The 22,081-nt window shown below is 39.7% G+C and overlaps 2 protein-coding genes across 5 annotated transcripts; both read right to left on the reverse strand.

Annotated features, from left to right (window-relative positions):
* Positions 1-1,643: 1,643 nt before the first annotated feature.
* Positions 1,644-10,995, reverse strand: ythdf1 (YTH N6-methyladenosine RNA binding protein F1). Of its 2 annotated transcripts, XM_085259149.1 has the most exons (6): positions 10,628-10,995; positions 10,230-10,257; positions 9,633-9,727; positions 6,749-8,362; positions 3,295-3,339; positions 1,644-3,170 (listed from the first exon to the last, which is right to left on the reverse strand). In XM_085259149.1, the coding sequence occupies exons 1-6, from the start codon at positions 10,655-10,657 to the stop codon at positions 3,156-3,158; spliced, it is 1,827 nt and encodes a 608-aa protein (XP_085115275.1). In that variant the 5' UTR covers positions 10,658-10,995; the 3' UTR covers positions 1,644-3,155. The 2 variants fall into 2 exon arrangements, with proteins under 2 accessions (XP_085115275.1, XP_085115276.1); XM_085259150.1 differs by lacking the exons at positions 9,633-9,727; positions 10,230-10,257; positions 10,628-10,995 and adding an exon at positions 8,491-9,379.
* A 622-nt stretch (positions 10,996-11,617) lies between these two features.
* On the reverse strand, positions 11,618-20,223 carry nkain5 (sodium/potassium transporting ATPase interacting 5). 3 transcript variants are annotated; one of them, XM_085259151.1, is made up of 7 exons: positions 19,976-20,223; positions 18,883-19,020; positions 16,746-16,826; positions 14,967-15,164; positions 12,758-12,818; positions 12,552-12,622; positions 11,622-12,460 (listed from the first exon to the last, which is right to left on the reverse strand). In XM_085259151.1, the coding sequence occupies exons 1-6, from the start codon at positions 20,027-20,029 to the stop codon at positions 12,567-12,569; spliced, it is 588 nt and encodes a 195-aa protein (XP_085115277.1). In that variant the 5' UTR covers positions 20,030-20,223; the 3' UTR covers positions 11,622-12,460; positions 12,552-12,566. The 3 variants fall into 3 exon arrangements, with proteins under 3 accessions (XP_085115279.1, XP_085115277.1, XP_085115278.1); XM_085259153.1 differs by lacking the exon at positions 16,746-16,826 and having other exon boundaries at positions 11,618-12,460; XM_085259152.1 differs by lacking the exon at positions 12,552-12,622.
* Positions 20,224-22,081: the final 1,858 nt, after the last annotated feature.

Consider the following 22,081-nt stretch of genomic DNA (forward strand, 5'->3'; position numbering starts at 1 on the left):
CCACATTAAGAAAAGATTTTAATGTAATTATACTTCCAGTATTACTATTTACGGGTACTTTCCTTTTCTGAACTACAGCTTAAATAAAAACACTGATTTTTGTATTTCAGACCATTCATTTTAGAGCTTTTATCACATTATTTCTTTTATTACTTAACGAAATAAAACTCTACTAAGATGTTAGGCTGTAATACTATAGATGACGTTACCTATAGAATGTAAGTATTATGAGTATGAGTATTATGCAAAGATTATAATCCAGTAATCACACATATGATACAGTGATTTAGATTTTTGTATTCTACTCATATAGGATTTACAAGAGTGGTAATAGTTGCCTCAGTAGACCCTGAAATTTGTGACTATTTCCTGCATCTGTATTTTCATCTGATTAAATATTGATTTCTTCATGTTGTTGTTTTTGGGTCCTCTCGTTAAAAAAAATCCTGGAAACACCTCTGCATTCCAGTGATCTTCATGGAGACATCAGATAAACAAGCAGCTGATATACTGTAAATAATGTATTTGCTGATTCAAACATGAACTTGTAAAGATCGGAGGTGTGTCTGAAGGAGAAGCTGGGAGTCTTTAGCCAATAAAGCACACCCCATGCAGTCATCCTTTCTGGCTGTAATAATAACCAGACAAAATCACCTTTATGTTGTGTTAAGTAAAACTGGTGCCGGAGGCCATAAACTCGTTAGGAAAGTGTTTACTGAGGTCACAAGTTAAATTTATAATTTTGCTAGACTTTTATGTAACCGGACCTTTTCAAACTACAGATGCTGCCCCCTGCTGTTCATTAGAAAGATGGAAGGTTGAAAGTATTTCTGCTGTGGCTTCAGTTTTGTGACCTGAAAGCTACGCTCATCTTTTACATACAGTCTATGGTCCTAATGGTTATTGAACCATGCTTTTCTGATTTCCCACAGCACCACCTATGGTTCCTCTGTGCCTCTGTTCTGGTCAGTAAAGCCACTAAGCTCTTTTCCTCGCTACCTGAAATCATGGGCTGAGTTAGAAGCAGGGAGCTAAAACACCTTGTTTCAGAGGGTGAACTGAAGAGCTAATGCTCAATATAAGATAAGGACTATTTAAAACTGAATGATGCAAAGCTAGCATCGAATAAATAAATATTTGCAATTAATTATTTTAATCAACATTTTATAAAATGGAATTCCTCCAGAAAACAATCAATGCAACAAGCAAGTCTCTACACTTGGAAGCTTCTTCTTAACACTTTTTTTGTTTTTGCTATTCCTAAGTCAAAACTTCGAGTTAGTAAAAATATCAGAGAAAGTTGAGATGTCAAAAATATAGTCAAAAATTTTAAATAATATAAGAAGTTTTCACTTAACTGTGCCAGGAGAAAAAGTTTTTGTTTTGGTGGAAACAAGCATCCATACTATACTTTCTGTTCTCAAACTTGTCACATGTGCCTGTTTCAGCTGGAGGTCACTTCCTGTTAAAGAAGAGTTCTTTCTTCCTACCGTCACCATGATCAGTGACTGAGAACCTCAACTGGAGACGTGCCGTATCGATCTCTGAGACGTTCTAATTTTGTCCGCGAAGCTTTTGTGGCAACTTTTTTTATTTTTCAGAAACAAACTTCCTTGAATGGTCATAAAAACAGAAACACAAACAACAGATAAGTATGTCTTTAATAATGAATATGATCAAATCTAAGAATGTGATAGTGACCTCTGATACAATAGATATTTAATTCAAGGGTGACTTAAAACTTTTTTTTGCATAAATTTTCTATATTCCAATACCATTATATAATTCTGATTGCTCCACAGTCCCTCTCTTTTTCTTCCACTCGCACACACACACACCCACGCACACACCCACATCCACACACAATACAGCAAGCAATTAAAAAAAGAAAATAACAAAAAAAAAGTCACAAACATATACCATATAGGCTAGTCTCTGCGTTTTCATACACTTGACAATAAATCAGTTAAGTATAATGCTACAGTTAAACATTTTGAGGCGATCTCAGTTAGAAATGCCAGTACATTAAAGCTTACATTTTCCGAGGATGAAGGTTATAGTGATGGAAATGATGAAAAGATTATTATAATGTTAAGAAAGAACAAATAAAACTAAACGACGGGCCTGGCTTGAGTTCTAAAAGCAGTGCATGCTACATTGCCCAGAATTTCATAAACAGAGAAAGGGGAAAGAAAGCAGATCCTGTGTTGATTTAAAAAAAAAAAAAAAATCAACTTAAACAGTATTATTTGAATTTCCATCGTTAAAGTGAGAGCAGGACCACCTTTACGAGCGTTTGATCTTCAGACTTATTTTCCCTGAATCTCTAGCTTGAAAAAATAAATAAATAAATTGAGGTACAGTACTGGAAATAAAAAATATTCCACACTACCGCTGCAAAGAAACGTTACGGCTCCACCCTGTAATGACAAAATCGCACATTTTCTCAACATTACGTTAAACCTGGTGATACATCCTTCAATATATTCTTATAATATTAATGCCTTCTAATGCCACCACCTTTGCACAATTATGTCTATGCATATAGAAACCTTCAGAGACCCCTCACATGAGGGGAAAAAAAAAAAAAAAAAAACAGAAGGAGGAGGAGGAGGGGGCATGATAGAAGTCATTATTTTGTCTTATGATAATACAAAATACAACTGGCCACATACAGATAGCAGACATTTGTCAATAAAGTTGTTGTTCACTCATTAAGATAAAGCAATACAAGCACTTAACATTTCTCCAACACACAAACCACAAAGTGAACAGTCACTGAATATCAGCAGCATGTTGTCGAGAGATTTTTCCAAACAGACGTGCAGATATTTAGAATTAGTTACCAATTTCAGATGTTCGAGGGTAGCGATAGAGATTTATAAGGCTAAAAAATACAGAAAAAACAAGAAAATAGATATTATTGAAGCGATTCATCTGGTGGAACGAGCTTCATCCCTGCACGCATATTGAAGACTGGAACCGGTGGCTCAAATAGTTTGGTCGCAAAAATTAAATAGAAAAAAAAAATATTCGTTTTCAGATATTTTTTTTTGTGTTTGTTGGTGTCCTTGTGTTTTCTTTTTAAACCTAGATTTCAGCATGTCCATTCAAACACAACCGTCGGCTGAGCTTTCAGAAGAGATTTCTATAGCTTACTTCTGACGGTCCTGAAAGAGAGAATTAAAAAACAAACAAAAAACAAACGAATCGTTATCCATGTTTCTACAGAATTCATATTCTCATTCCAACTTTACCCCCACCTGAGAGAGAAAGAAGTAAGATAAGCTTTACCTGATCGATTCGGGATCGACTCTGTATTGAGGCAGGCTCGTAGCTCTGTTAGAAAAAAAACACATGAAGACTTAATGAAGTTCTCAGCAGAGAATTATGCTAGGAAGCATCTCCTCAGTCACACTGGAGTAGAAATCTCCTCACGACTAGAAAAATTCAGTAGTTGCTTGGTGATTTACGGTCAGCAACCAGTTGCAAGTAGTCTGGATGCCCAGAGGTTCAGGATGATGAACCGCTGGGCAACCAATTTCAATCACAAGAAGTTCCCTTTACTTCATTAGAAGTGCTCATCTGGTGGCAGGCAGCCTGTCTCCAAACAATTGCAACCACTCAGAGAGATTGTTGAATGTTTGCAAACAATTGCTGTCTGTTTATAGACGCACACAGGTTGCCTACATGTTACAATCAATCTGAGTCTTGACTGCAACGTAGTTGTTTGCAGTAGAAGACTTTGAATCAGCTGGTTTAGCTCTGGTTGTATTCCTATAAAAATGCAAAGTCACCAAACACCTGTGTCATTATGCAGTTAAATCGCTGTGCTTGACCTCACCCAACTGAGACCAGCACCCCGACTCTCTCATTGATTTTTAAATCACCATCTCGAGGCACCAAAGTTGCTTTGAAGACAGCAGTTACTGTAAGTGCTGCAGACTTAGTGCGAGTCTTCAGAGTACGCTTATCGCAATGGGTGGCAATAATTTTGGTAGTGTTGGGATCTCCAACCACTGTTTTCACTAGTGGGACTGTAGCATAAATGCTATAAATTTTGCAACAAAACTTTTATTTAAAATATAATTACCACGCAATAGGTATTATGATCCACAATAAAAACCAGGAAAAACCATGAATCTTTACAGCATAATTTACGCAATACATAATAATAGGCTTGTGCGTGACTAGTTTATCAGTGGGCTGATAAACTAGTGACAAACTAACTGTGGACACAGGTGGAAGCCTCATGGCTGAGTAGTCGTTCCAGTTATACTTTTTTGAAGTACACCGCCTGAGGTGCATGCAAATCCCCATGGTCACACACAAAAAAAACCAAAACAAAAAAAAACATTGATATCCACATGAAATCTTGCGCTCACCATCTGATGATGAAATTTATATAAACTGGGACTCGGGTGAACAGGGAAGTATAAATGAGGTTTAACCAAGAGCAACAGGTCTCCATTCACACCCACAACCATTTCAGAATCACCACTTAACCTACTATACATGTCTTTTTGTATTTTTCTCATCTATGACACAACTCATGATGAGCTGCATCTGTAGCCACCAAAAGACAACATCAATCAGTATAGATAAATGCACCTGTGCTTCAAACCTTAATAGTTTATCAACCAACTCACAAATCAAGCTTGATTAGTGTTAGCTGATAACTCAGCATGCAACTTTCTAAATATGGTCACTTCTGACTTGTTCCTGATGACTTAATGGGCTCAGTTACTAGTTTCAGGTAATATTATGTGGCTATGTCCATCTTTATATAAAGTCTATGGTTAGTTAACATAAATAACTCCATATAAGGCAACATCATAAATCAGGTCAAGTACACGTTTTGTGCACCTTGTTGTAAGACATTAAGAGTCGGTTAAGGTGCACAAGGTTCAAGGTTCAAGGTCCTTGAACCTTGAGCACCTTGTTGTAAGACATTAAGAGTCGGTTTCGCAGTCGGTGATTGAACGCAGTCCTAATCTAAAAAGAAAATTCAATGTCGACTACAATAGGAAGTTGTATTTAGTCTAGGATTAGGCATAATCCATGTGTAAGAAAGTAAGTCTACAATAGGATTATGGTAGGGGTGTTGTAGTTTTTATCTGAAGCAGTTTTTACACCTGAACCTCAGACACCGTCACCAGAATCAGGTCTGAGCGTTGTGCAGAGCTGTCCTTTCTCACAAGCAGCACACAGCAGGAAATAACCTGCGTCAGATGGGTTCTCACTGCTGGAAATACTATTTTTGGTTTAGGCAAGAGAGCTGACTGAACAGAGCGTGCAGGAGGCAGAACACATGACGCCCACTCGCTTGTTGTGAATTCACAGGACAGTTACCTGCATTGTTCTCAAACAGGCACTATCAGACATCACGCAGACCTGGAACTATGAAGCTGGCAGGTTTAAAACCGTTTGATGCCTGATCTGACTGCAGTTGCACAGGTTCTACTGCTGCTCGATTATGGAAAAAAATCCCAAATTTTCTAGTCAATTTTTACACCCGTGAGGAACACCTGTCAAGAAAACTAAAGACAAAAACTGTATTTTTATAAAGAAAGAAATCCTGTTTCTCACTCACTGCATGTACCCACAGGCTCGAGTATGGTGATACTGTTTATGTGCGCGCTTCTTTGGCCACTTTGAGCCTTCTCACTCTGCACTGCATCACTGGGAGACAAAAGTGAGATGGTCTTCTTTAAATAGCAGATGACAGCAACAATGTCTGATGTTTCCATGCAAGGTTGTGCTGCAAAGATTACCTGGTCGCATGTGCTCTTTGTTTAAAACACAGCACTTGCAGTGCCCAGAGGGCAGTTAAATATTACCTGTACCCTTATTTTCACACAGATTATTTATATGTATCTGTCACAGCTATTGTAGGTGCTGTTCTTAATTTGCACATTAACGAATAATGTGTTGCTGTATCTGTCTGTCTTAAACTGTCTTGAACTAAATAATGTAACTCTTTTGTGCACCTCAATGAGAGAAGGTCTTTAAATAAAGGATTTATTAATGAGCACGGTGGCACGGTGGTTAGCACTGTTGCCGCACAGCAAGAAGGTCCTGAGTTCAATTCCACCATCAGGCCGGGGTCCTTCTGTGTGGAGTTTGCATGTTCTCCCCGTGTTTGCGTGGGTTCTCTCCGGGTACTCCGGCTTCCTCCCACCGTCCAAAGACATGCAACTTGTGGGGATAGGTTAATTGGATAATCCAAATTGCCACTAGGTGTGAATGTGCGAGTGAATGTGAGTGCGAATGGTTGTCTGTCCCTATGTGTTGGCCCTGCGACAGACTGGCGACCTGTCCAGGGTGTACCCCGCCTCTCGCCCTATGACAGCTGGGATAGGCTCCAGCGCCCCCCGCGACCCTGAAAAGGATAAGCGGAAGCGAATGGATGGATGGATTTATTAATGATAGTACTGAGATCGTGATTATTCATTATGATTTCCCACTTTGAAAACATGGATTTAAATAGCGGCTTTATTACCTTCTTGATTATCTTGATTTGCTAATCACAAGAAATTAAAATCGGATCAATTGCGAAGCTCTAGTAACACACAGGACATGCTGTAGAGCATGTGTGCAAACAAAAGTGAAAAGCAAGGGTCCAAAGAAGATATTTTAGTAGAAATGTGAACAAAACATTCTTCCCCCACATTAACTTTTTTCATACAGCAGCAGCAAAACCTTAACAGATTCATTCATTTGTATTTAATATCAAAGACATGTCTACCTTTTTCACCACCTCCTCTTCCTCTTGCTTCTTCTCGTAGTGGGAAAAGTCATCGAAGATGGAGGTGGTGTGTTTGTACTGGGCAATAATCTTGAGCACCTGCTTTGCTTTTTCCAGAGGAACCTCTTGAGTGTCACGTGAGTTGGTGACCGGCTTGTTGTCGTTGTTTTCCAGGCGGATGTGGCGCAGCTGGCTATTAGGCACGTCCTTAACAAACAACCAGTTCACATCAAACTTGCCCTTCCACTTGTCCTGCGCCCACACACCTGCGCTGGTGCCGTAGTCCACCGGCGAGCGCATCTCCGCCACGCCGCAGAAATGCCCGCTGCCATTGACGCTGAACAGCAAGTAGACGGGCCCTTTAGAGTTCATGGCTCTGTAGGCTGAGTCTAGGCGCTTGTTGCCGTGCTCTGTGCTGCACCAGATGGAGTACTTGATGGAGCGGTGGATGTCGTCCTCGGAGTAGCTTTTAATGATAAACACGCGGCCGTTTTTCAGGTTCCAGTCAAACTCCTTGGGGTTGTAGCTATGGGCCGCTCTCAGTTTCTCCAGCACAGGGTGGGACTCTGATCCCAGGTCTGGAGGCCCCACCCCACCCCCTCCATTACCAACACCACCGCCGTTGGAGGAGCCGCTGCTGTCCAAGCTTCCTCCACCGTAGCACAAGTTGCGGTTGCGTGGGGCTACCCAGCGGGTCTGAGGTGTGGGAGCAGAGTTGTGGTTCTGGTAAGAATGAGGCGGAGGCGGACCCTGCAGGGTCATCTGCTGCACCAGGGACTGGGCAGAATGCAGGGATTGCTGAAGGGGAGGCAAGAGACTGGGAGCATGGGAGTGAAGCTGGGGCTGGTGCTGTTGGTGGTGGTGGGGTAAAGGAGGGGCCATCTTGGTCACAGTCCCTTTATTGTCCCACGTATCAATGTCCATGCTGTGTTTGATGGGAGGTGGAGGCAGAGGTCCTCCGACTATAGGAGGCTTGTTCTTGGTCTTTTGTTGCTGCAGCTTGGCAGGTTTACTAGCGATTGCAGCCCACGATGTCGGCTTCGGAGGGGGCATTCCCATTGGTGTGCCACCGTTGCCTGTGGCAACAGCAGCCGCTACACTGCCGCTGCCACCGATCACGGAGCCTGCACTCTTCACACCTGAGCCACTTCCAGTCACGTCCCCGCCTATTTTGAGGCCCAACATGCCCTGCTCTATGCTGTTCATACCTGGGGCCTTGCTTAGGGTGTCACTATGGAAACCTGTCTGGCCATCAGGGACTAAGGTGCCTCCAAGTGAGCTTGGTGGGTAGCTGTAGCTCCCCCCGTAGGCTGAGCTCTGAGTCTGCTGTCCCTGAGAACCACTGGTGCCCCAGGCAGAGAACGCTGGATTCTCTGGGAAGAAGTTAAACCTGTGAGGGTAGATGCTGCTGCTGAGCCCGCCCGGCTGCCCAAACACCGTGTCGTGCATGAAGTGGTGGTCTCCATTGCTGAGCGGGGCATAGGGTGTCAAGTAGGGAATCGGTGGATCACCTCCTGTAGACCAAGGAGCCTCACTGAGAGGATAAGGAAATCCAATAGAGGGGGCATAGTAGCTGGACAGGTAAGGGTCTGTCATGGACTGATAACTGTTATTCTGCAAAAAGAAACAGAAAAAGATCCTTTTAACAAAATCAAAGTAAATGTTTTGCTCTTTCACCCTTTTCTCCACACTCCACTGTCCCCTACACCTTACACTCTGTTATACTGAACCGCTTTAATCACCTGATAATTGTCGTGCTGATTCCACTCCATTTAGTACGCCTTTTAGTAAGGTACTTTATTTTGCTTTGTTGAATTTGAGATATTTTACTTTCCTCTTCTCAACTTGACTCACGGATGCAATCATGACTCATACGTGATAATAGGAAACACCACTTATAAACCCACAGGTCACGCTGTTGAACAAAGCAAACATTATGTCACAAAACAAACCAGCATCCTCCTCTGTCACGCCAACTTTCTGCATGTCCTCCGTCACTACATTCTCTTTCTTTTACTGTCTTCTTCGTCTTTTCCTCCTGCTCCATATTCAGAACCCATCTATCCAGTCTACCCACAATCCCTCTACTGCACATGTCCAAAAACCATCTCAACTTTGCCTCTATAACTTTGTCTCTGAACCAATCAACCAGAGGTGTCCCTCTATTCAATTCCAATGAAAACCTTACTTAATGACACCACTGAACAGCATGATGGGAAGAAAATATGCTAATCAAGGCTAACTGGCGATTTTACCCAGAGACAGAACAATTTATGCCACAAAGTTGGGAAGAATAATTTCAAATGGTTTTTATTTGAAAGCTGCATTTAAACATTAATGCTAATGAGCTAAACAATCATTGTTTAAAGACAGCAGCCCAAAAAAATTATATTAGTTTTGACTGTATAGTCCAAATACTATTTTTAGGTATGAGAGTCTAAGATCAGACTTTTTGTTCCTTTGGTCGTGCTGTTTCATTTTATTTTATTTCTTTTTTAATGATGACATTAAAGAGTTTTATATTTTTTTATAATGTTAACAAAATTCACCAGATTTTTTGGTCATACTGCCCAGCGCTACACTGATTCAAAGTTATAAGAGGATAAACCTTAAAATCCTAAAATCATTTTATTTATAAGGTCTCCAAAAAGTTAAAAGAAACAGTGACCCCACTGTTTTCCCTTTCAACAGATCGAACATGCATATGTGCGCACATGTATATTTAACCAATGTGATCATATGTTAATTCTTTTACTTCCTAAAACTCAAAGACTAGTTTGGTTATATTACATTGTTATTATTCAGTGCTTTCCATCTCATCACTACTTTTGAGCTGCTGTAACAGGTGAATTCCCCCCTGTGGGATTCAATAAAGTTTTCCTACCTGACTGGACTGGCCGGTAAGATAGGGCTCAAAGTCATTATCATGGACAGCATCCTTCTGATGGAGGGAGCCATTCTGCACCGAAACTGAAAAGGCTGCAATAAATAGAATCAAAGCTGCACACGGGAACTTATACACACACTTTGAAAGAAAAAAAAAAACAAAGCTAAAAAAAAAGAAAAATACCCGTTTTTAATATTATGACACCTCATGATATATTCACATTGCAGTTAATAATGATACAAACTAAACACCAGCATGTATTCACTCTAAATGTACAAATAGGTTTCCAAAAGATGTGCACTTTGTGCTACACAGCTGTAGACAAATGAGAGGAGGTCAACGTGAATGATGAGTACCGAGAATTAAAATGGATTTTTCTGTCTTCCTGATTGATAAATATAGCATTTAGGAGCTGACCTTTTGAAATATGTGAGGTACCTTAATTTTAAAAGATTTTTGCAGTGGTTATCACTATTACAAACCGCTACAGAAACATGTTCCATATTAGGTGGTGATGCACTCAGTAATAAGCCTGCCAGGCCAGTTTGTCCCCCTCTAGATACAGAAAACATCTAGAGATCCATCATCTCTTACCTTTGCTTGCATCTTGTCCTTTCGATGTCTTATCAGTCGTTTTGGGAGGATGAAAAAAAAGAGAGAGAGAGCTTGTGTGGGTCACGACTGGAAAATTCAGAGCATTAAGACATCACCCTAGCCTCACACTGAGATGTATTCAGACATTTCCTCCGAAAAACCTCACTGACACATAAAAAGCATCAGCGCTCGGCGATGTGGTATGTTAGGGCCACTCTGATACCCACTGGGAGCTGTGGTCCAGGCCTTGGTTTGTTACCAGCAGTGAGTAGTTTTCCAGCTATCCTTAGCTTGCAGCGGGGGCATCGTCTCCAGAGAGGGGTGCACACCATGCTCATCTCTCCTTCCTGCAGAAATATAAACCCGAAGCTGAAGGTATCCCCCTGTTTGCTGCTTACCTGAGGGTCAATGCTAGCGGCAGACATCATTCATTCACCAGGTGCTGTGTTAGACTGGAGCTCCGATGAGACGTGCCGTGTGTAAGCTGCACACTCCGCGGTGTGGAGAGGCTATTAGCCGGAGAAGCTGGCTGCTTGCTCTGCGTTACTTTGCTGCTAACAGTTAAACAGAGTTAGCAGCAGCTTTTAGCCGGTGTCTCTACTCGACCCGGACTGTTTGCTCCTCGTAGCCCTGCTGGCACTCCGCGCTGCCCTGTCCACATTAATCCAGCGGGGCTGCGATCCGCTCCGACCCCCCTCTCTGCTAAATTAAAACCCAACCAGCCTCGGTGGCCCTGCTTCACTTGCCCCAAACGGCAGCTTCATCCGGGGTCTGCGGGGCGGAAATGACGCCGCTAATGTGAAAAACGCGTCCAAGGCTACCTAGCAGCAGAAGTAGCAGAGCGAGCTCATGTCATTAATTTCATTTTTTTTAATTAAAAATAAATTAATTGATTAAATCATTTCTTAAAGGTATGGAATCTAATTCTAATTACGGCTTTTTAAGAAAACATTTTTTCTAGGAATGGAAGTTTTTTTTCTGCCACCGATTTTTTTTAAAACTTACTAATCATAGGTCAAAAATTAAGTTAATTTAAATAAAAAAACTTCTCAGAAGTTATTTGGATTTTTCTCGGACGTTTTTAGTTAAGTCGAACCATTTGAGATAATGCTACGGAATCCTGAAATATGCATGACAAAAATGTTTCTGTAGGTCCAAATTTTGGGGATAAATAAATCAGTATATCTTATCTTTAAACACAAAATATATCAAAATAACCTAAATAAGTGGAACAGTATAAACTGTAGCTCAATAAAATACAATCCAGTATGACAAAAGAAATCTCTTAAGGGGAAAAAATATTTGAAAGCAAACAACAAATAAATAAATAAAAAATCAACTGAAAATGGTCCAAGAACACTATACTATAACACTATGTTTAATAATAATAATTTCCAAAATATGGGACGAATAATCAAATTACAGTCACTTACATTCATAATGCTTTTTTGTGCAGTAGTGGTACAAAATCATCTAAAGTAAATGACAACATTGCTATATTACTTTATTTTTTACTCTTTCTTTTATTACTGTTTGGTAGTTTGGTGATAAATGAAACATATTTTATAAGTTCACATAATTAATTTTAAATGTAGCTAGCATTTAAAGCTGTCAGTGTAACAAGTGCAACATTTTTTTTTAATCTAAACTGTACACGAGACAAAATTGCACACAAAGAAATGTAATCTTAAGTAATGTACAGTACTTGAGTAAATGTACTTACATTTCACTAATGGAGGTAAAACTGTATATGAATGAATAAACATTAGATGAACATTAGCAGTAATCCACTATAAGGCAAATTGTGGACACAGTTTATTCCACTGACTGATGACACACATTATACACGTCGGGGTCCTCCCTTCTTCTAATTGAAATTACACATAATAATAATTTGTACATTTTATGAAACATCAGAAAGAACACCAGCTGCATATGTACAAATTTAGAACCACAGTATTCTGTCAGACAGCCGAACCTACAAACAGTCTTTCACATACATGCTGAGAGGTAGCGTTACTACTGGATAAAACTAGAAAATATCAACATGCAATAGACTGGAGACTCCTCTTTTGAATCAGGCCACAGTGTGAGAAATGTACACAGTGAGATTCGGCATCTCTGTGTGAGTGTTATTGACCATGTCAGAGATGACGCACTATCAGACTCTGCAGAGTTGTTTGATCTTCTTCTTAGTTCCTTCTCAGCTTTTCACTTTTTTTATTTATAATCTAAAAAACAAAAAACATAGGAAATACATTGTGCAGCAGAGGATGGGCCTAGCTTAGCTTACATGAGTGCAAACAAATGTGGGCTACTTACCAATGGATTGTAACACTAGAAAAGCAACTTAGAGGGTTTGGATGGATGGTGAAACTCACCAATGAAGTTAACTAAAATAAACATAAAACAAAATGAATGAAAGGCGTGCATAAACATGCCGTTTCTTTGTAATGGATTGTTATCCAATAAATTAGATAATGTAAGAAAATGAGATTGTATTTGACACTGATCAGGAGGACACTTACAGCTGTCATCCTCTTCTGAAAATGTGCTGGCCACATAGCAGGCGTAAACAAATCCCGGGAGCTGTAGGATTATCACAAAAGCATAAGAAAAGAACAGCATATTTTAAAATCTTCTGTCTTTTAATATTAACGCAAAACACAAAGCAGACAGTAGACTTTGCTGAGAGCGAAAGATTTTATGAGTTAGTGGGAAAAAAACATGTAAATAATAACTTACCTCTTAATTCCAGTTAGCTATCTTATTTGCATTCCTACTCAGAGAAACTATCTGTCTGTAGATGTACTCTTAAAATATTACACAAGAAATTGTTTTAGATATTAATGGTTTAAAATCTCTGCACACCTGAATGAACAACAGGTGCGTAGGAAGAAAGAATTAGTATTGAAAAGATTCATTGTAACCTCTGCACTACGTCTTGCTTGCCATGACTTTATTAAATCAAAACCTTTTTCTCCAACTGACGTTCATCAGCTAGAAGAAATTTTCACATAAGGACTCAAACACAGTTTAATATACATGTTCACCAGCATACACCTTAAGGCGATTTATACTGTACGGTAAGGACCCCACAATAATACAGAGAAAATATCAACCAATCACATGACATCATGTGACCAAGTCTTCAGTTTAATAGTGATTGGGTCTTCAATATATGGAGTACAATCAAAAAGTTGCCATTGAGCTGCCAGAAATTTGGCTATTCTTAACTTTCTACCTTTATGTTCTATTAGGACCACTTGCTCGTGCATTTTAATGATTTTTAGCATGCACCTCAAAATAGCATCCACTTTTTGCATCAACTTTTATGTTTATCACTGCTAATACTCCTGATACTCAGAGAGGAAAGAGCAGCATTCAGTGGAACAGTTATGTTTCAAAGTGTGAAGGAAGCACAGACATGAGTATACTGGTCATTTTCATGATATTCATAAAGGTTTTGACCCATGAATGCACCCTGCAGTTTCAGACTGTTGTGTAGATTTATGCTTTAGTCCCCTGAGGTGTTTGAGGCTTTCATGCCTGCTCACAGGACACTGAAGACTTAATCTTTGTCCACCTGCTCTACTTGCAAGTACAGCTTCTTGCAATTCTACAGTATCTCCTTCATCAACATGAAATTTAAGTTGAGCACAGAAGGAGATCACAAATGCACAAGTGCAAGTGGCCAAAATAGGAATGTGTGAGGACATTACTAGAAGTGAAGATCTACCAAAATCAAATCAGAACTATATTTTTCTTTTTATCAATGAAATTAAGGCACTTGTAATAGAGTCCAGAACACCACAACCAACTACTGGTATTTCAAAAACACAACCTTTCCTAATCATAAGCAAACCTGAAAAACACGCTTTATAAAAGCAGAATTTATGGCAGAGCTGCTGTGTTGAGTGTGTTTAGCATATGCAATACTTTGTGTAAGGAAGTAGGCCTTCATCAGGGTCCCCTAATGAAGGCCACAAGCCAAACCATGTTGGTCACTTAATAAAGATTTCTATTACTTTAAGTGTCGCTGGAGTCTCCACGACATCTGATATCAAACAGACTCAACCGTCAATTTTTTTATATTCTGTTTGAAGTGAATAATTAAAACTACTTTTAGTCACGTAAATTAACCCAGTGTTGACCAGAGAAATGAAGTGCTGTATAAAAAAGACATAAATATAGATTCATTAATTGAACAAAATTGAAATAAATCACACCCAGCAGATTGAACTGGCTTCAAAATGTTTTCAAAAACAGGACCTAATATCGCAGTAATTCACTTTTGTAGATAATACACAAACTGAAAGTGTGTACCAGCTCTCTCTAGTGTGATAATATGATGTTATTCTTAAATATCGGCTCTGTTACTAATCTACAGATTCTGTTGCTAAGCAACAGTTAGTTCCCAGGTGTACTGATGCATGCTTATTACAATTAAAATGACATTAAATAATATATAAATACAGTTATGTCCATATGTTTTGGGGTAATGACACATGTTTTTTTATTTTTGCCATACTATTTTATTATTTGGTTTTGTTGTCATGGGGTGACATATGCTGATCTTATTTTTATGGATTTCTGGACCAGTGTAGCTCTAATGACATGAAAAGACAGCTTTTCCACTTCACTTTTTAACCAGCCCTTGCTGTGAAGGCGACATCTGGCAATGGTGCCATTTTAAAGTCTTGTTAAATGAAGTGTTGAACAAAACTAAAGACTCACTGATACGAGGAGCTGGATGATGCAGTGCAGGATTTCTATGTACTGGTATTCCAGCCAGCAGCTCAGCACTGTGGTAAGCTCTGGATTTTGCTGGTTCTTCCATCCAGCAGAGGGAAGTCTCTCGCTTTCACATCCCGGCCCATTCTCCTTCCACCAGGAATGATGTGAGGATACACCGAAGGACAGAATATCACCATCCTTAAGGGAGCAAACAGACAGGTGGTAGTTCATTTTGTTAATATTATTAAGCCTGAAAAGCAGCACGATATCCATAAAATTCAGAAAACATAAAAAACTCAATGCAGTACAAATTTTATTCTGACTTTAGTGAAAATGAATCCATGCACTAAGAACCAAGTCTTATTTCACCTAATTTTACTTTTTGTCCTTTTTCTTTATGCACCAGTCACGTAAGAGTGTTGCTACAAGCATATACTTACCAGAAATGTTATTAGGTACACCTTGCCAGTGCTAGGTTGACCTTTGCCTTCAGCCCAGCTTTAATTCTTCATGGCATAGCTTTAACAAGTTACTGGAAACATTCCTCAGAGATTTTAGCCCATTTTAACATGATAGCATCACACAGTTGCTGCTTTCATTCTACCACATCCCAAAGGTGCTCTTTTTGTGATCTGTTCACTGTTTAAGTACAGCAAAATGAATTTGAGTTTTGTAATATGGTGCGTTATCCTGCTGGAGGCAGCCATCAGAAGATGTTTACACTGTGGTCATAAAGGGATGGACATGGTCAACACTAATACAGAACCGGTAGGCTGTTATTTATTTATTTAATCAATGGTAAATTGGCAATAAGGGGTCAACGTGTGCCAAAACAAATATCACCCATAACACTACACCATCAGCAACCTGAACCGCTAATACAAGGCAGGATGGATTTATGCCTTCATATTGTTTAACCTAAATTCTGACCCTATTCTGAATGTTTTGGCACAAATAGAGATGGGCAACATTCTTTTAATCTTCTGTTGTCTGGTTTTGGTAAGCCTGTGTGAATTTTACCCACATTTTCTAGTTCTTAGCTGACAAGAAAGACACCTGGTGTGGTCTTCTGCTTCAAGGTTCCACATGCTGTTCATTCAGAGATGCTCTTCTGCATATGTTGGTTGTAACAAGTGGTTATTTAAGTATCTGTTGCCCTTGTACCAGCTCAAAGCAGTCTGCTTATTCTCCTCTGACCATATTGTCTTGACCATGTCTACATGTGTACATACATTGAGTTGCTGTGATGTAACTAGCTGATGAGACTTGCATTGCTACATCTTCAAATTGATATAACAGAGTAACACTAATAAATATTGCATAACTGTAGTGATCCAGTTATGAAAACACTACACAGGGATGATTTGCAGGAGAAATGCCTAAGAAATGTTTTACTCGACCAAATGTTACATTTTAAATCAGTGAACAGAATCCAACCATCATTAAAATTAAAATACAGCATTGTTTGTATTCGGGGAGCTAAGACAAGATTGAATGACTGACTTGAAAATTATTCTGAACAGTTTTATTTTTAACATTTGTCGTCATTTCCCTAAATTATAATTAGGGTTTGGTCTTCCCGAGTGCAGACAGTGTACATAAACAACTTAACGAGACTTGTTTGCGGCTGAGGATAGGCACATTGCTGTAAGGTGTCTGTCACTCTGAGTCTGTAATTGGAGGCAGATCTTGAAAAGAGTGACATGGACAGAGCTGAACATTGTATTTAGGAGCTCTTGGTCCCTAATTACCTGACACGTACGTGACCATTAAAGTTACCTTTGAAAGCCCTCCCAAATCCAGGTAGAGACAGCTCACAAAGACATTCCAGCCAACCCACAACAACATCCACAGCAGGTACTGAGAAAATAGAAGCACAGAATTACACTGGGAATGACAGCATGGACTGAGGTTGAGGTTGGCTGGGCTGAGATGTAGTGAAATATATATAATATATATATATATCACTATATAATAAAATGTATATTTTTTTCCTGTTAAATACAGTAAAGTTATACTACCATGACATATTCAGCATAATCCAGATCAACCCAGCTCACTGCTGCTTGGTGTTATTATACTACTCAGCTTTCTTACAAACTTAACATGAGATGGTTTTGGTCACAAACACCATACCATACACTACCAGCACAGTTAATGCTGCATAGCACAGGGAGCTGCTTTTTTCCACTGACTACCTGATATTTTGTGGGGCTTTTTTTAAATGCGTTTCATTATGTTTTTTTAATGTCTTACCCTTTTTTGTCATACATTAGATGGAAAACAAAGGCTGAAAACCTCTGTCTGTGCAGAAAATACTGATCATTTTAGTGCTTAGCTTGGTACAATGACATGAAAATGGGAGAAAATAGCCTAGATGGCACTTCAATCTGCACTAAACAAACTGCATCTTGTTTTTGTAATTCTCGCAAAAAGGAAGTGTAAAAGCCATTTTTAGTGGTTTTTTCTAGTATGTTGTTTTCTAGTAGGACTCGTTTTGGTTATTGGCTGTGACTGTGTATAAAAGATGAGTATAGCTACAGTTGCATTACCCATTTGTTTCTGGACTGCATCTTGAAGCATCTGGCTGCTGTTATATTGTTTTTTAGAGCTAGAATTAAAACATATTTTAATGAGAAGAGCAAAGTCATCAGCAAGATAACCATTAAATATCACTGTTTATCATACATATATATATGTATATATGTATGTACATACATACATACATACATATGTATGTATGTATGTATGTATGTATGTATGTATGTATGTATGTATACATATATAAGATAATATTGTGAATAACTGTGCAATTGTTCTTTTTGCAAAGCTTTTCTCAGTTCTGGCTGGTGGATTATCTCTTTGTGTTCGTACACTTATGCTTGAGTGCAATTTATTACTGAACTAAAGCATAAACTAAAATCAAAATAGATGAGTTATAAATAACTGATACACACTGCAGTTGTTATGAAAAGGGGAAAATACCTATAGGGACATTTTTTAACTTTTAGGCTTTAAATACATCAATAAAAACATTTTAATATGGAAGTCAAAGGGGATTGATATGCTTTTGGAGTCAGCGTCTAGTGGTCATTGGAGGAACTTCAGCCTTTGCACAACTGAATTTTTCAGCCCTGGAAGTGGCCACTCATATATATCTCACATATAACCAGCACTGGCATAATAGAGAGGCCTCAGCAGCTCAGACGAGACCAATAATGTCACTGTGCCCACTCAGCTGATCTCTCCTGATATACTTCAGCTGTAAGTTACACTGATTCATAACAGTTTGGTAATGAAAAACTTAAACACCCATAAGACAGATATGTTTCTGCAGTGCTAGCACAATTTAATTATTTGGTTCAGAGTATCTTACTGTTTCTGCAGCAATTGTGGCAACCAGTATGACAAAGGAGCACACTGAGCGGACAGGGCATGTGCAGGTCAGATTTTGGAAAGTAGCCCTGATGTCTCTTAAACTAAAAAGAGGTCAGCTTGAGCTGCTTGTTTTAAAGCGCGACCTTTGTGCTGAAGATATTGTGTGCTCACAGTCAGCTGCCCCAGTGTGTGGGGAGTTCATTGACCTGTTTCTGCACCTTGAGAATTTGTCCCTCCTCTTTTCCCTCCTGCATTGCCCCTGAAATATAAGACAGATAATTTTGCACTCTTCTGACTCCTCTGTCAAAGTTGGTTGCCTTCTAGTTCACATGGTCTGCTGCCAACTCCGGATATAACATATGATTTAAGTAGCTGTGGAGATGCTGGTAAGTCTAAATAAAGTTAGCAGTCATTATATTGAGCCTGACTACTGTGTATTCACAGTACTGATCTTCTTGATGGGAAGCTTGAATGAACTTTTTTATGACAAACCAAAAACAGCTGTTTCTTATGAGACAACACTCAGTATTAGACATACCATTATAACGTAGCGTGATCTGTACTGGACTGCACCAAACAGGCCGAGGATGACCATGATGATGTGAAAAAAGTTGATCATGATGGGAGCCCACTGGTAGCCCAGAAAGTCAAACACCTGCCTCTCCAGCGCTGTAATCTGCAGGGCAGAGTTTTAAATGAATTTTAAAACAGCAGTGAGTGTCAGTTGAGCCTATGCTGCCATGGCTTGTTAGACCATGATCTTTGACCTTGTTTTCTTTTTATAAGTTTCCAAGGCAACTGAGCCATGGGAGACAAAGCATTCTCAGGGAAATACAGCTGGTTTATAGTGTCATGTCCTCTGGGGTCACAGTCCCAGTGAGCCATACAGGGGGCAGGGTGGGAAACACAGAGGAGGAGGGCAAAGTGGGAGCAGCCCTTTATTGTGGTGGTGGTGGGCGGTCACTGCTATTCTCCACCTTCAACTAAAATTGCCCGCTACAGAAAATAAATGATTTGCTGCAGTCAACAAGTAGTAGCCTACTATTTTCATTACAGCCTATTCTGCTAATTGTTTGATCTATAAAATGCCATAATGCAGTCATTTTCAACTGGCCGAACCAAAAGTCCCAAATAAATTGACTTTACTGTAACAGAAGCGCTAACAGAAAAAACAAAAAACAAAACGGCAAATAATAAAAGAGCAGTTCGTTTAGGCGTTTCTGCTTTTTAGATTTTACTAGCAAATTTTACTATAATTTAATTTATTACCAACTGTTGCGGTATAATTGAATGACAAACCTGAGTTAATGTGAATGAAAGAACATGCGTAAAACCGTTTAACCTGCTTTTGGTCGCAGTTTGCCTTAAATGGTCTTAAATTTAATATAGTCTTAAAAAAACTGAAGCCTTAAAGCTTAATGCTGCGGAACTTCTTTCACTATAAACAACAAAGAAATGATTCAAGCATAACAGTCATTAACATGCAGTTTTAAATAGCATTTTTACTGTTGTTGTTGTTTTTTTTTCTTTCTTTTAGGTTGCTTTGAGTTATTAAAGGGGATAGACAGCAGCTGGCCTGATGCCTAAACAGATGTGTTTATGTCGAAGCATCATGTGCGAAAAGCTCTTACCAGCTGCAAACAACACAGGAGGATCAACATGCATCGCGCCGAGCAGCACCCCATCTTCTTCTTCTGCTCCCTGCCCCCGCTGGTTTGATGATGGTGGTTGTGGGGATGCGGATGTGGATAATAAGGATTTTTTTAATCCGCTCAAACACAACAACCAGACCTGTGAAGCTTCACACCCAGTGGCAGACTCTGTGAGGATAGGTACCTTTACTCCACGAGTAAAACACGGAGGCTGCTGCGCGAAAACTACGGAGAAGGGGGAGGGCAGGCTGATGTATAAAGGGTGAATAGTGCCACACCAAACTTTTATTTATGTTTTTTTGGCAGAAAGTGTCTGTGATGCTCAGTGAAACTAAAGACTGTGTTTTCATCTTTTACTGCTGAATTTATTTCATGTTGCTGTTGGTTTTCAATTCGGTTCAACCTCAACCTTGTAAACTGCACAATATGCCATATGTAGATTATGTGATACAATTGCACATTTATTTGCGTACCTGTGGTATGTTTAGGTAAAATAAAAGTACTACAGATGCTTAGTAAGTATCTTATATTGTGACAATGATTTAAAAAAAAACAACAACAAAGAAAAATGGAAAAAAATGAAAATGAGGTTACATTAAAGAAAAGTTAAAAACAAAGTAAGGATGATATTGTGCAGAAGGGTAGTAAAAAATGCATGAATACAGTGGGGCAAAAAAGTATTTAGTCAGCCACCGATTGTGCAAGTTCCCCCACTTAAAATGATGACAGAGGTCAGTAATTTGCACCAGAGGTACACTTCAACTGTGAGAGACAGAATGTGAAAAAAAAATCCATGAATCCACATGGTAGGATTTGTAAAGAATTTATTCGTAAATTAGGGTGGAAAATAAGTATTTGGTCACCTCAAACAAGGAAAATCTCTGGCTCTCACAGACCTGTAACGTCTTCTGTAAAAAGCTTTTCTGTCCCCCACTCGTTACCTGTATGAATGGCACCTGTTTGAACTCATCATCTGTATAAAAGACACCTGTCCACAGCCTCAAACAGTCAGACTCCAAACTCCGCCATGGCCAAGACCAAAGAGCTTTCGAAGGACACCAGGAAAAGTATTGTAGACCTGCACCAGACTGGGAAGAGTGAATCTACAATAGGCAAGCAGCTTGGTGTGAAAAAATCAACTGTGGGAGCAATCATCAGAAAATTGAAGACATACAAGACCACTGATAATCTCCCTCGATCTGGGGCTCCACGCAAGATCTCATCCCGTGGGGTCAAAATGATCATGAGAACGGTGAGCAAAGATCCCAGAACCACACGGGGGGACCTGGTGAATGACCTGCAGAGAGCTGGGGCCAAAGTAACAAAGGTCACCATCAGTAACACACTACAACGGCAGGGAATCAAATCCCGCAGTGCCAGACGTGTTCCGCTGCTGAAGCCGGTGCATGTCCAGGCCCGTCTGAAGTTTGCCAGAGAGCACATGGATGATACAGCAGAGGATTGGGAGAATGTCATGTGGTCAGATGAAACCAAAGTAGAACTTTTTGGTATAAACTCAACTCGTCGTGTTTGGAGGAAGAAGAATACTGAGTTGCATCCCAAGAACACCATACCTACTGTGAAGCATGGGGGTGGAAACATCATGCTATGGGGCTGTTTTTCTGCCAAGGGGACAGGACGACTGATCCGTGTTAAGGACAGAATGAATGGGGCCATGTATCGTGAGATTTTGAGCCAAAACCTCCTTCCATCAGTGAGAACTTTGAAGATGAAACGAGGCTGGGTCTTCCAACATGACAATGATCCAAAACACACCGCCCGGGCAACAAAGGAGTGGCTCCGTAAGAAGCATTTGAAAGTCCTGGAGTGGCCTAGCCAGTCTCCAGACCTCAACCCCATAGAAAATCTGTGGCGGGAGTTGAAAGTCCGTGTTGCTCGGCGACAGCCCCAAAACATCACTGCTCTCGAGAAGATCTGCATGGAGGAATGGGCCAAAATACCAGCTACTGTGTGTGCAAACCTGGTAAAGACCTATAGTAAACGTTTGACCTCTGTTATTGCCAACAAAGGTTATGTTACAAAGTATTGAGTTGTATTTTTGTTATTGACCAAATACTTATTTTC

Source organism: Mchenga conophoros, linkage group LG20, assembly GCF_057382185.1.
Source record: "Mchenga conophoros isolate Kocher_MC1m ecotype Shallow Benthic linkage group LG20, M_conophoros_male_GT1.1, whole genome shotgun sequence".
In the NCBI taxonomy this organism is placed as follows: domain Eukaryota; kingdom Metazoa; phylum Chordata; class Actinopteri; order Cichliformes; family Cichlidae; genus Mchenga; species Mchenga conophoros.

Coding starts and splice junctions, on each gene's coding strand:
- ythdf1 (XM_085259149.1), bottom strand. CDS start 10,657: ATGATGTCTGCCGCTAGCATTGACCCTCAG. Junction 9,728..10,229: donor AGGACAAGATGCAAGCAAAG/GTAAGAGATGAT, acceptor TATTTATTGCAG/CCTTTTCAGTTTCGGTGCAG. Junction 8,363..9,632: donor TTACCGGCCAGTCCAGTCAG/GTAGGAAAACTT, acceptor TTCTTTTTGCAG/AATAACAGTTATCAGTCCAT.
- nkain5 (XM_085259151.1), bottom strand. CDS start 20,029: ATGGGGTGCTGCTCGGCGCGATGCATGTTGATCCTCCTGTGTTGTTTG. Junction 12,819..14,966: donor TCATCCAGCTCCTCGTATCA/GTGAGTCTTTAG, acceptor ATAATCCTACAG/CTCCCGGGATTTGTTTACGC. Junction 12,623..12,757: donor TTCAGAAGAGGATGACAGCT/GTAAGTGTCCTC, acceptor TGTTTATTTTAG/TTAACTTCATTGGTGAGTTT.